Source organism: Astatotilapia calliptera, chromosome 22, assembly GCF_900246225.1.
Source record: "Astatotilapia calliptera chromosome 22, fAstCal1.2, whole genome shotgun sequence".
NCBI lineage: Eukaryota > Metazoa > Chordata > Actinopteri > Cichliformes > Cichlidae > Astatotilapia > Astatotilapia calliptera.
The window spans coordinates 622,501-635,000 of NC_039322.1; the positions used below are offsets into that span (position 1 = coordinate 622,501).

Below are 12,500 nucleotides of genomic sequence, written 5' to 3' on the forward strand. Positions count from 1 at the left end.
TCTGACATCGACATCCATTTCTGGCTCCTTGGGTTCCATAAACAAACACACCCGAGGCTCAGCTGATAGTTAGAGCTTCTCAGTGTTTCAGTGGTTCTCGTGCACCTCAGGTGTCTTTCACGTGTTTCGAGCTGCTCGTGCTTTCCTTCCTTTGGACCTCACTGCTGCCTGGTGGCCTCCTGGACCGCATTCTTAAAGTTACAGTGAAAAGCTAAAAACACAGACTCTCGAATTACAGCTGAAAGTCTGCACTTTTGTTTGATTTCAGTCCTGTGTGGTGCAGTGCAGAGACAAAACTACAAACGTGTGTGTGTCCAGCTGATTATGGACCAAACTGTGTCAAAGAATAACTTGATTGTTTCATGATTACACTAGAAACATGGATAATGTCCATAACAGCAGCACAGTGCTGAGGTAACTGTGTGAATCCATTCGGCTCCTGAAAATGTGAAGCAAACTTAAATGGGTTTGACTAGAATGCATGAATCTGGACCTCAGTAGACGCCACAGAGTAAATGAGGTCAGAGTTAGCGAGAGCAGCAGATCTATCAGGATGAAAATCAATTTGGATTCGATGCAGGAAGCAGAGCAGCCTGAAGCAACGACCTTATCGAAGGAGCGGCTCATCCTCCGGGGAGCACGAGCGCGCTCTTGTGTTTGAGCTGCAGCGTAAATCACGCACTGTCTCGTTACTTCTCACGGGAAGCTTCACCCCTGGTACACGAGCCCACCTGACTCCGGGCTGACCTCCATTGATCTGCAACCTTTTAATATATGTATGAGGTCGTAAATATGTGCGCCGAGCCTTCAGGAAAAAATTGGTTTGCACTGATTTTATCGACGAATGAGAGAAGGGTTTACTGCAGGGCAGACGGCGCATCCTGCACGACTTTTAAGGTCACTGCGTAGAACATCCACGCTCATCCACCCGCCTGATCTAAAGGCACAAATTTACATCTCTGCGGCTGAATGATGACCTAATCTCTTTCCTGTCAGCTCCCCACTTGACCCTATTTGACCTCTGACCTCTTTATGGCCTGCAGGGTGTTTCTCCAGGATCTTCAGGGTGTAATTGGTTCTCTGGCCTTTGCTGTTGAACTCGATGTGACCTGTCAGACCGTCGTACTCCACCTGATGACACACGGGCAAACACCAAAGAGCAGGTTAGCAGGTTAGCTAGGTGCAAAGCTAACTGAACGTTGTGCTATATTAAAGTAATAATAAGATAATATCAGTAGATGGAATACAAACGTTAGTCTACTTTAATTCTACTCAGCTTCAATGTGAAGAATAAGAAGGAAAATAAAAGCACATCTATTTCCTGATTGATAACGACATGTAAAGAACAGCATGACGCTGCAGTGACATCACTCGCTGATGTCACCATCTTTGTGACGGGCACCTAAGGTGGTCATGTGTCATCATGAGGTAACACGCCCTGAGGCAGGGCGGCTAATTTAAGTTTAAAGAGATGAAATTACTACTGAGTTCAGCTCATCAGTGCGGTTTCTCCTGGTGGGAAAATTAACCACGCCCCCCACCCTGAAGCATGACCTGCTTTATCATCTGTTTTAGTGAAAGAGGACCTTAATGTCCGCACTCAGTAAGACCTCAAACTAGCAAACGAGCTCGTTGACTCATTAGGACGGCGCTTATGGAGGCCATAAATCAGTGAGCCGTACACTTCTTTGTACAGCCAGAGTCGCCTCCTGCTGCTCAAGCGGCACTTCCACATCAGCTTTACTATTCAGACCCAAAGGCTACAGTCATCTTTTATATACAGTCTTTGCATGGAGTGACTGCAAACCATCCTGTCAGTGCTAACCTGAGGGTGAGAGAGCTTCACACCCTGGACTCTCTCTCCAGTAAACTGTTAGCCGGATTAGCTGCACAGACTTGTTAGCAGCTAGATGACACTCGGCATCTTTATACGGAACAACAGACTGCGTTGGCGTTCACGTTAAAGATGCAGAAAATCTGGGAAAGATGTTTACAGCAGCTCAATGTGAAGCTTTATTACAGGCTGCACTTTAATCTGACACACACACGTTTTCATATCTTTGTGGGCCATCTCATTGACATAATGCTTTCCCAAGCTGCTAACCTTAACCATCAATGAACCCCGAGCCTAACCATCACCATAACCTAAATGTAACCCTGACACTTTGAGTCTCAAACACACCTTTAAGCTCATGGGAACTGGGATTTAGGTCCCCACACAGATATCAATACATGCTCTCACACACACACTGGAAATAGAAACTGAGACAACAGGAGAGACAGACAGTTCATCAGATCAGTGACGCTGCTGCTGCTGGTGTGTGTGTGTGTGTGTGTGTGTGTGTGTGTGTGTGGTGTGGTGTGTGTGTGTGTGTGTGTGTTTGCAGGAATGTGCAAATAAGTGTGAGAGATGTGCAGCCAAGCGTGCATTTTGTTCCTTAGTTTATGTGAGTTATGTGTAATCGAGTGCACATACACTATGAACGGGTGTGTGCGTGTATCTGTGTGTGTCTGTGTGTGTGTGCGTGCGCACCACTCAAGATGAATTACATCCCAAAAACAATGTGGCGAGAGAGACGGGGAGAGGGAACGCGGTCTCTGGTTGCTGCCAGGCTCAGTGCAGAGATGATGAAGTGATGCTCGGAGAGCAAGCAAAACAAATGGAGAGAGGGAGCGGCATCCTCAGAGGATGGAAAAAACAAGAAGTGGCAGACAGACAAAGACGGGGGAAGAGGAAGACAGGAATAAATCAAATGGACATGAAAATGAAAGAAGGAAGGAGGGAGGAGGCCTCCTTCCACGGGTGCAGCTCTGCAGCAGCTCGCCGTGTTAAAACCAACAAGTCCTCTAAATGCTGCAGTGCTGAACGCTCCTGCTGCGAGCTCAAATCCCTGCCAGTGTTTCCACTGAAATATGAAGTGTTTCATACCAGCAGCATCCACACCCACCTACGGCCAAGTTCACGCCTTCTACTGAGTCCCTGCCTATTTGGAAAAAACAGCTTTCAAAGCTTTTAAAAAGCTGAAATGTCAGAGACCACACGGCTGCATGGGAACCAAACCTACACCAGCACAGAGGTGAAACCAGCGTGCTGCTGTACTGGCTCATCCTCCAGTGTCTGAGCTTTTTAAACTGGAAACACTGCTGTTAGCACTTCCATCCTTTGGCCTGTTCAGTGAATGGAAGCAGAAGAAGAAGAGCTGCGCTCGCTGCTGCTGAGACGACAGTAAACTGTGAGCCCTTCATCTCTACATTACCCATAATGCCTTTCTGTGAGATGTCTGTGGGCCTCCTCTGATAATGCGTGAGGTGTGTCTGTGTGTGTTTACCATGCGCAGGTAGTTCATGAGGCTGGTGCCGTGCTGCCAGATGAGCGGGGAGGTGCAGCTCAGCGGCTTCACGCCGATCTCCTGACTGCGGTTCAGCTCTCGCACGGCGCTCACCACCACGTGAACGGCGTCGAACATCAGTGCTGACGACAGCTGAGACAGACACGGGTGAAAACATTAAAGCATGAATGGGTTCAATAACTGACACAGCAGAGCGCTCTGATGTCGCAGTGGAGGAGCTGCCTGTGTGCTCGAACTTTTCCGTCTCTGTGAGGAATAAATACGATGACTTCCATCAGCGCCGTTTTACTCTGAGAGACTAACCAGTGTCAGCTGCTTCTCCCAGCCGGACACAAATGTGTCGCTCTCAGTCCGACACTCGTGAATGATCTCTGCAGCTCGGCCTCTACGAGAACATCTTCCTAATGTGTTTCACATCTGAACCCTATGAGTGATGCACAGATCTGGACTGTCCATAACGCAACTGTATTCATGTAAATGATGAAGGGTGATGACGGAGGATGCCGGTACATCTGCACTCTGTTGGTTTTAATGCATCTGTCTGATGCACACGAGTCACAGAGTTCTGACATCACGCCGTTCAGCAGGTAGCTTGCTTGCTCATATTTTGCTTCCAAAAAGCAAAATGTTCTTGAGCAACAGTTCTTCAGCTTTCTGACGGTATTTCAAAGTTCGTCTGTCGGTCCAGTCCTGGTGCCTGACCATTTGTTTCTGTCCGTTAAGCCTCTGAAGCCTCAGAGTTCACACTGAGCTGAAGGATGAAGCTGCTCACACCAAATATTTAAACTCTGTTCTTGCCTATTATTATTCCATGTATGTTTGCATATGTTATAATGAACCTCCAGGATTCCTGCAAAATCTAAAGAAATGAATGGTGACTTAAGACTTTTGCACAGTGCTGTAGTGTGATTGAACTCCTATTAGCCATTAAGAGTACTGGGTGAAGTTAAGAGCTTAAAAGCTGAGATCAGAATAACATCAAGAACAATCTGCTGCATGTGTCCTGTTCATTCAGCATGCTCTCCTCCACATTCCCCACTGCAGCCCACAAAGCTGCACAAGACCAAAACTCCCAGAAACAAGAATAAAAAGCTGTGTTTGTTGGTGCTCCTACAGCTGAAGACGCCGGGGTATTGATAGCAAGAAGAGGAAAATTAAAGCCCTCCTGCTATCAGCGGCTCTCAGCGCTGGGCTCAGCAATCGACTCAGTGATCCTATCACAGTCTGACGTTCTGGTCTGTTTGGTCAGTTGTCAATCAAACTGACACTCTGAGGGAATCAGACAAATTGTACGGAGGCAGAGCGGCACAGTCTGTCAGCGGCTGATAAAGAAGACGGATGTATGACCGAGTGTGATTGGAGTTCTCTCCGAGTCGATAGTTTCAGGGCTGGATGACAATAACTAATTACAGACTGAAGAGAGACAGATAGACGAAGTGAAATCAGAGGCAGGAAGAGTGAAGAGTTCTGGTAACTCCCAGTCCCAGGTTTGCTCCGCCTCCTCCAACATGGACCATAACTTTACTGAGGAGACACCGGGCTGTAACCGACATGCCGGCACAAGTGATTCTCACACAAGTGTTTGGACTCATTATTTGTAGTTTTGGCTCTATCCTCAAAGATTCCAGATGTGACTGAAGGACAGCTTTCAGTCCAGGTGTTACTGCAGGTAAGGAAGGGTTACTGCAGGTAACGAGATGTTACTGCAGGTAAGGAGGGGTTACTGCAGGTAAGGAGGTGTTACTGCAGGTAAGGAGGGGTTACTGCAGGCAACGAGATGTTACTGCAGGTAAGGAAGGGTTACTGCAGGTAAAGAGGTGTTACTGCAGGTAAGGAGGGGTTACTGCAGGTAAGGAGGTGTTACTGCAGGCAACGAGGGGTTACTGCAGGTAACGAGATGTTACTGCAGGTAAGGAGGTGTTACTGCAGGTAAGGAGGTGTTACTGCAGGCAACGAGGGGTTACTGCAGGTAAGGAGGGGTTACTGCAGGTAAGGAAGGGTTACTGCAGGTAACGAGATGTTACTGCAGGTAAGGAGGTGTTACTGCAGGTAAGGAGGGGTTACTGCAGGTAACGAGATGTTACTGCAGGTAAGGAGGTGTTACTGCAGGCAACGAGGGGTTACTGCAGGTAACGAGATGTTACTGCAGGTAAGGAGGGGTTACTGCAGGTAAGGAGGTGTTACTGCAGGCAACGAGGGGTTACTGAAGGTAAGGAGGGGTTACTGCAGGTAAGGAGGGGTTACTGCAGGTAACGAGATGTTACTGCAGGTAAGGAAGGGTTACTGCAGGTAACGAGATGTTACTGCAGGTAAGGAGGTGTTACTGCAGGTAAGGAGGGGTTACTGCAGGTAACGAGATGTTACTGCAGGTAAGGAGGGGTTACTGCAGGTAACGAGATGTTACTGCAGGTAAGGAGGGGTTACTGCAGGTAAGGAGGTGTTACTGCAGGCAACGAGGGGTTACTGCAGGTAAGGAGGGGTTACTGCAGGTAACGAGATGTTACTGCAGGTAAGGAGGGGTTACTGCAGGTAAGGAGGGGTTACTGCAGGTAAGGAGGGGTTACTGCAGGTAACGAGATGTTACTGCAGGTAAAGAGATGTTACTGCAGGTAAGGAGGGGTTACTGCAGGTAAGGAGGGGTTACTGCAGGCAACGAGGGGTTACTGCAGGTAACGAGATGTTACTGCAGGTAAAGAGATGTTACTGCAGGTAAGGAGGGGTTACTGCAGGTAACGAGATGTTACTGCAGGTAAGGAGGGGTTACTGCAGGTAAGGAGGGGTTACTGCAGGTAAGGAGGGGTTACTGCAGGTAACGAGATGTTACTGCAGGTAAAGAGATGTTACTGCAGGTAAGGAGGGGTTACTGCAGGCAACGAGATGTTACTGCAGGTAAGGAAGGGTTACTGCAGGTAACGAGATGTTACTGCAGGTAAGGAGGTGTTACTGCAGGTAAGGAGGGGTTACTGCAGGTAACGAGATGTTACTGCAGGTAAGGAGGGGTTACTGCAGGTAACGAGATGTTACTGCAGGTAAGGAGGGGTTACTGCAGGTAAGGAGGGGTTACTGCAGGTAAGGAGATGTTACTGCAGGTAAGGAGGGGTTACTGCAGGTAAGGAGGTGTTACTGCAGGTAAGGAGGGGTTACTGCAGGTAACGAGATGTTACTGCAGGTAAGGAGGGGTTACTGCAGGTAAGGAGGTGTTACTGCAGGCAACGAGGGGTTACTGCAGGTAAGGAGGGGTTACTGCAGGTAAGGAGGGGTTACTGCAGGTAACGAGATGTTACTGCAGGTAAGGAGGGGTTACTGCAGGTAAGGAGGGGTTACTGCAGGTAAGGAGGGGTTACTGCAGGCAACGAGATGTTACTGCAGGTAAAGAGATGTTACTGCAGGTAAGGAGGGGTTACTGCAGGCAACGAGGGGTTACTGCAGGTAACGAGGTGTTACTGCAGGTAAAGAGATGTTACTGCAGGTAAGGAGGGGTTACTGCAGGTAACGAGATGTTACTGCAGGTAAGGAGGGGTTACTGCAGGTAAGGAGGGGTTACTGCAGGTAAGGAGGGGTTACTGCAGGTAACGAGATGTTACTGCAGGTAAAGAGATGTTACTGCAGGTAAGGAGGGGTTACTGCAGGTAAGGAGGTGTTACTGCAGGTAAGGAGGGGTTACTGCAGGTAACGAGATGTTACTGCAGGTAAGGAGGGGTTACTGCAGGCAACGAGGGGTTACTGCAGGTAACGAGATGTTACTGCAGGTAAAGAGATGTTACTGCAGGTAAGGAGGGGTTACTGCAGGTAACGAGATGTTACTGCAGGTAAGGAGGGGTTACTGCAGGTAAGGAGGGGTTACTGCAGGTAAGGAAGGGTTACTGCAGGTAACGAGATGTTACTGCAGGTAAAGAGATGTTACTGCAGGTAAGGAGGGGTTACTGCAGGTAAGGAGGTGTTACTGCAGGTAAGGAGGGGCTACTGCAGGTAACGAGATGTTACTGCAGGTAAGGAGGTGTTACTGCAGGTAAGGAGGGGTTACTACAGGTAAGGAGGTGTTACTGCAGGTAAGGAGGGGTTACTACAGGTAAGGAGGTGTTACTGCAGGTAAAGAGATGTTACTGCAGGTAAAGAGATGTTACTGCAGGTAAAGAGATGTTACTGCAGGTAAGGAGGTGTTACTGCAGGTAAGGAGGGGTTACTGCAGGTAAGGAGGTGTTACTGCAGGTAAGGAGGGGTTACTGCAGGTAAGGAGATGTTACTGCAGGCAACGAGATGTTACTGCAGGTAAAGAGATGTTACTGCCGGTCAGGAGGGGTTACTGCAAGCAACGAGATGTTACTGCAGGTAAGGAGGGGTTACTGCAGGTAAGGAGGGGTTACTGCAGGTAACGAGATGTTACTGCAGGTAAAGAGATGTTACTGCAGGTAAGGAGGGGTTACTACAGGTAAGGAGGTGGTACTGCAGGTAAGGAGGGGTTACTGCAGGTAAGGAGGGGTTACTGCAGGTAAGGAGGGGTTACTGCAGGTAACGAGATGTTACTGCAGGTAAGGAGGTGTTACTGCAGGTAAGGAGGGGTTACTGCAGGTAACGAGATGTTACTGCAGGTAAGGAGGGGTTACTGCAGGTAACGAGATGTTACTGCAGGTAAGGAGGTGTTACTGCAGGTAAGGAGGGGTTACTACAGGTAAGGAGGTGTTACTGCAGGTAAGGAGGGGTTACTGCAGGTAAGGAGGGGTTACTGCAGGTAAGGAGGGGTTACTGCAGGTAACGAGATGTTACTGCAGGTAAGGAGGGGTTACTGCAGGCAACGAGATGTTACTGCAGGTAAAGAGATGTTACTGCAGGTAAGGAGGGGTTACTGCAGGCAACGAGATGTTACTGCAGGTAAGGAGGGGTTACTGCAGGTAACGAGATGTTACTGCAGGTAAAGAGATGTTACTGCAGGTAAGGAGGGGTTACTGCAGGTAAGGAGGTGTTACTGCAGGTAAGGAGGGGTTACTGCAGGTAAGGAGGGGTTACTGCAGGCAACGAGATGTTACTGCAGGTAAGGAGGGGTTACTGCAGGCAACGATATGTTACTGCAGGTAAGGAGATGTTACTGCAGGCAACAAGATGTTACTGCAGGTAAAGAGATGTTACTGCAGGTAAGGAGGTGTTACTGCAGGTAAGGAGGGGTTACTACAGGTAAGGAGGTGTTACTGCAGGTAAGGAGGGGTTACTGCAGGTAAGGAGGGGTTACTGCAGGTAAGGAGGGGTTACTGCAGGCAACGAGATGTTACTGCAGGTAACCAGGTGTTACTGCAGGTAACGAGATGTTACTGCAGGTAAGGAGGGGTTACTACAGGTAAGGAGGTGTTACTGCAGGTAAGGAGGTGTTACTGCAGGTAAGGAGGGGTTACTGCAGGTAACGAGATGTTACTGCAGGTAAGGAGGTGTTACTGCAGGTAAGGAGGGGTTACTACAGGTAAGGAGGTGTTACTGCAGGTAAGGAGGGGTTACTGCAGGTAAGGAGGGGTTACTGCAGGTAAGGAGGGGTTACTGCAGGCAACGAGATGTTACTGCAGGTAAGGAGGGGTTACTGCAGGTAAGGAGGTGTTACTGCAGGTAAGGAGGGGTTACTGCAGGCAACGAGATGTTACTGCAGGTAAGGAGGTGTTACTGCAGGTAAGGAGGTGTTACTGCAGGCAACGAGATGTTACTACAGGTAAGGAGGTGTTACTGCAGGTAAGGAGGTGTTACTGCAGGCAACGAGATGTTACTGCAGGTAAGGAGGGGTTACTGCAGGCAACGAGATGTTACTGCAGGTAAGGAAGGGTTACTGCAGGTAAGGAGGTGTTACTGCAGGTAAGGAGGGGTTACTGCAGGTAAGGAGGTGTTACTGCAGGTAAGGAGGGGTTACTGCAGGTAAGGAGGGGTTACTGCAGGTAAGGAGGTGTTACTGCAGGTAACGAGATGTTACTGCAGGTAAAGAGATGTTACTGCAGGTAAGGAGGGGTTACTGCAGGCAACGAGATGTTACTGCAGGTAAGGAGATGTTACTGCAGGCAACAAGATGTTACTGCAGGTAAAGAGATGTTACTGCAGGTAAGGAGGTGTTACTGCAGGTAAGGAGGGGTTACTACAGGTAAGGAGGTGTTACTGCAGGTAAGGAGGGGTTACTGCAGGTAAGGAGGGGTTACTGCAGGTAAGGAGGGGTTACTGCAGGCAACGAGATGTTACTGCAGGCAACGAGATGTTACTGCAGGTAAGGAGGGGTTACTACAGGCAACGAGATGTTACTGCAGGTAAGGAGATGTTACTGCAGGCAACGAGATGTTACTGCAGGTAAAGAGATGTTACTGCAGGTCAGGAGGGGTTACTGCAGGCAACGAGATGTTACTGCAGGTAAGGAGGGGTTACTGCAGGTAAGGAGGGGTTACTGCAGGTAACGAGATGTTACTGCAGGTAACGAGATGTTACTGCAGGTAACGAGATGTTACTGCAGGTAAGGAGGGGTTACTGCAGGCAACGAGATGTTACTGCAGGTAAGGAGATGTTACTGCAGGTAAAGAGATGTTACTGCAGGTAAAGAGATGTTACTGCAGGTAAGGAGGGGTTACTGCAGGCAACGAGATGTTACTGCAGGTAAGGAGATGTTACTGCAGGCAACGAGATGTTACTGCAGGTAAAGAGATGTTACTGCAGGTAAGGAGGGGTTACTGCAGGCAACGAGATGTTACTGCAGGTAAGGAAGGGTTACTGCAGGTAAGGAGGTGTTACTGCAGGTAAGGAGGGGTTACTGCAGGTAACGAGGTGTTACTGCAGGTAAGGAGGGGTTACTGCAGGTAAGGAGGTGTTACTGCAGGTAAGGAGGGGTTACTGCAGGTAAGGAAGGGTTACTGCAGGTAACGAGATGTTACTGCAGGTAAGGAGGGGTTACTGCAGGCAACGAGATGTTACTGCAGGTAAGGATGGGTTACTGCAGGTAAGGAAGGGTTACTGCAGGTAACGAGATGTTACTGCAGGTAAGGAGGGGTTACTGCAGGTAAGGAGGTGTTACTGCAGGTAAGGAGGGGTTACTGCAGGTAGGGTCTGAGATGCTTTTAAGTCTGATCATCCTTCCTATTGTAAATCCTGTGTTTCCATCCATGAAGGCGTTTCCTGGTTGCAGACCTGTCAGCCTCCTCCAGAGGTCCTCTGTGAAATAAATGACTCTGTGGTCTCTCAGGTCTGTTGGTGTTGCTGAGCTGCTCGGTGCGTTGCTTTGTGTCCTAATTAACTGTTAGTTCATTTCATGAATCAAGAAATGAATCGTAAGTACAGTACTACTTAAGTATAGCATAGTGACAGTGATTTGCTTTGGGCTTCCGTTTGTCTTCGTCCTGAAAACAAACCTCAGGTGTTAAATCTCACTTTGTGTCATTTCAGTTGGGAACTTTTCTTCTTTTCTAATTGTTCAGTAACATCCATAAACTTCCCAATCACAAAGTTCATCATGAAATCCATCCGGCACTTTAAGTGAATAGATATGAGCAATAACCCCGGGGATACGATGCTGTTTGCAGTGACTGAGGCAAACTCGTTGTTGTCATAACTGTTATCTTTATTAAAGCTGGCCTTATCACTCTGCTGATCTCAGAGCTGCAGATGAGACAAAGCGCTCTGATGGGACAGATTTGCCCTGATGTGTCTATTTATTATGGATCAGGGCAAAGACGCAGACACAGCGACAGATGAAGACGCTCTCCGGGCTGAACCTGCTGTAGATGACTTACTTACCTTAGCATCTCTAAATATCACACCTTGATCTGCTGATTAACACCTCTCATTATCCCAGGATCATAATTTAGCTGCTTCATTATGTCGAGCAGTGACACTGAAATATTGTGTGGCTGTGGCACAGCAAAGGGCAAGCTAACATTTCACAAACATCAGGATTTGTGCCGGCCTTTTCCCCACGTGCAAGAGAAGCTTGGTATCCAAGCAACTGTGCAGAAGTCATTAGACGGAAGCGTTTCTTCAATCTTACTCTTTACTGACTTCTTTCTTTCCTGTGTCGGGTTGGTAGTTAGCACAGAGATCTACTGTCCTCTGCACAAATGTGGGGGTCCACCTGATCCACCTGAACACCATGTAGTGAGTCAGCCTACAGCTCAGCTCCTGTAGAGGAAGACGGGGGTTCTTATCGACTGCTCCTCCAGGTCTCCAGGGTGGAACAGTTAACTATAACTATACTGGGCATGTCTCCACCTCATGGACCAGCTCAGGCTCCTCCTCTCAGGGCCAGCACATGTATTACTATCCTGCAATATTACAGCATGGCTGACCGAAGCACTGTGCTTCCAGCACACCTTACAGCCAACGCTTCCAACGCCTCTGTGATGTTGAGGCGCGCTTCACGGTGATAAATAGATCACTGATTGGCTGACTTCGTTTGCGAACATCACATATCTCAGGAAAACCAAAGAGCAGCTTGTGACACAGTGACCCACATTTGTGCAGGAGGCTGAAGGTTAGCCTGTGTACGGCGGAGACACGCTGCTCAGTAACTGTGTCAAAAGGACACCAGTCTCACTGCGTGTGAATAATGGGCACTGTTTCGAGGACCCGTGAGCAGCTCGTCGGCCTCTCTTTGTGCAAACTAAGCCTACTCACACCTTTCATCGATTCATTTCTGACTTTCTGCTTTTGCTTCTTCTCTAAAAGCTACATTTGCATTTGAACCTTTAAGCTGAATAAAGACAAGAAGTCTTTTAAGCACTGAGGATATCTTCTAACGGTTCTGATAGTGTGGCAGTAGATGAGGTGAGGTGAGACGCTCTCGGGGTCGTACTCTGTCCCGTCTCACCGCGGGTCCCGGGTACGGGCTGACGTCGCAGCCCTCCCTCCAGGACAGGTTGAGGCTCCTGATGAACTCCAGGTAGAAAGGATGGCTGATGTTCAGCATGGAGAAGCCCACGATGTTTGACTGATCGTTCACCACATCGTCAAGTCGCAGGAGGGGGAAATCCTGAAGACAGAGACAGAAAGAGCGAGTGAACAGAAGAAGACACGAGCGGCCGCTGGGACGTGCAGATACCACGGAGGGGTGGAGAATCTGAAATGCAGAGGGAGAAAGAGAACAACAAAGCACAAAGAAACAAACAGCTTTAACAGCTTGATTGGAGTTTTCTTTGCCGGCTGCAC

General features: G+C 48.7%; 1 protein-coding gene across 1 annotated transcript in view; it reads right to left on the reverse strand.

The window, feature by feature from the left end:
* The window catches only part of LOC113014774 (glutamate receptor ionotropic, kainate 5-like), a 212,185-nt gene that overhangs the window by 35,941 nt on the left and 163,744 nt on the right, over positions 1-12,500 (reverse strand). The window contains exons 9-11 of the mRNA XM_026156512.1: positions 12,163-12,324; positions 3,330-3,482; positions 1,027-1,131 (exon numbers count right to left, since the gene is read on the reverse strand). Coding sequence (XP_026012297.1) covers positions 1,027-1,131; positions 3,330-3,482; positions 12,163-12,324 — 420 coding nt within the window. The remainder of the gene's footprint in view (positions 1-1,026; positions 1,132-3,329; positions 3,483-12,162; positions 12,325-12,500) is intronic.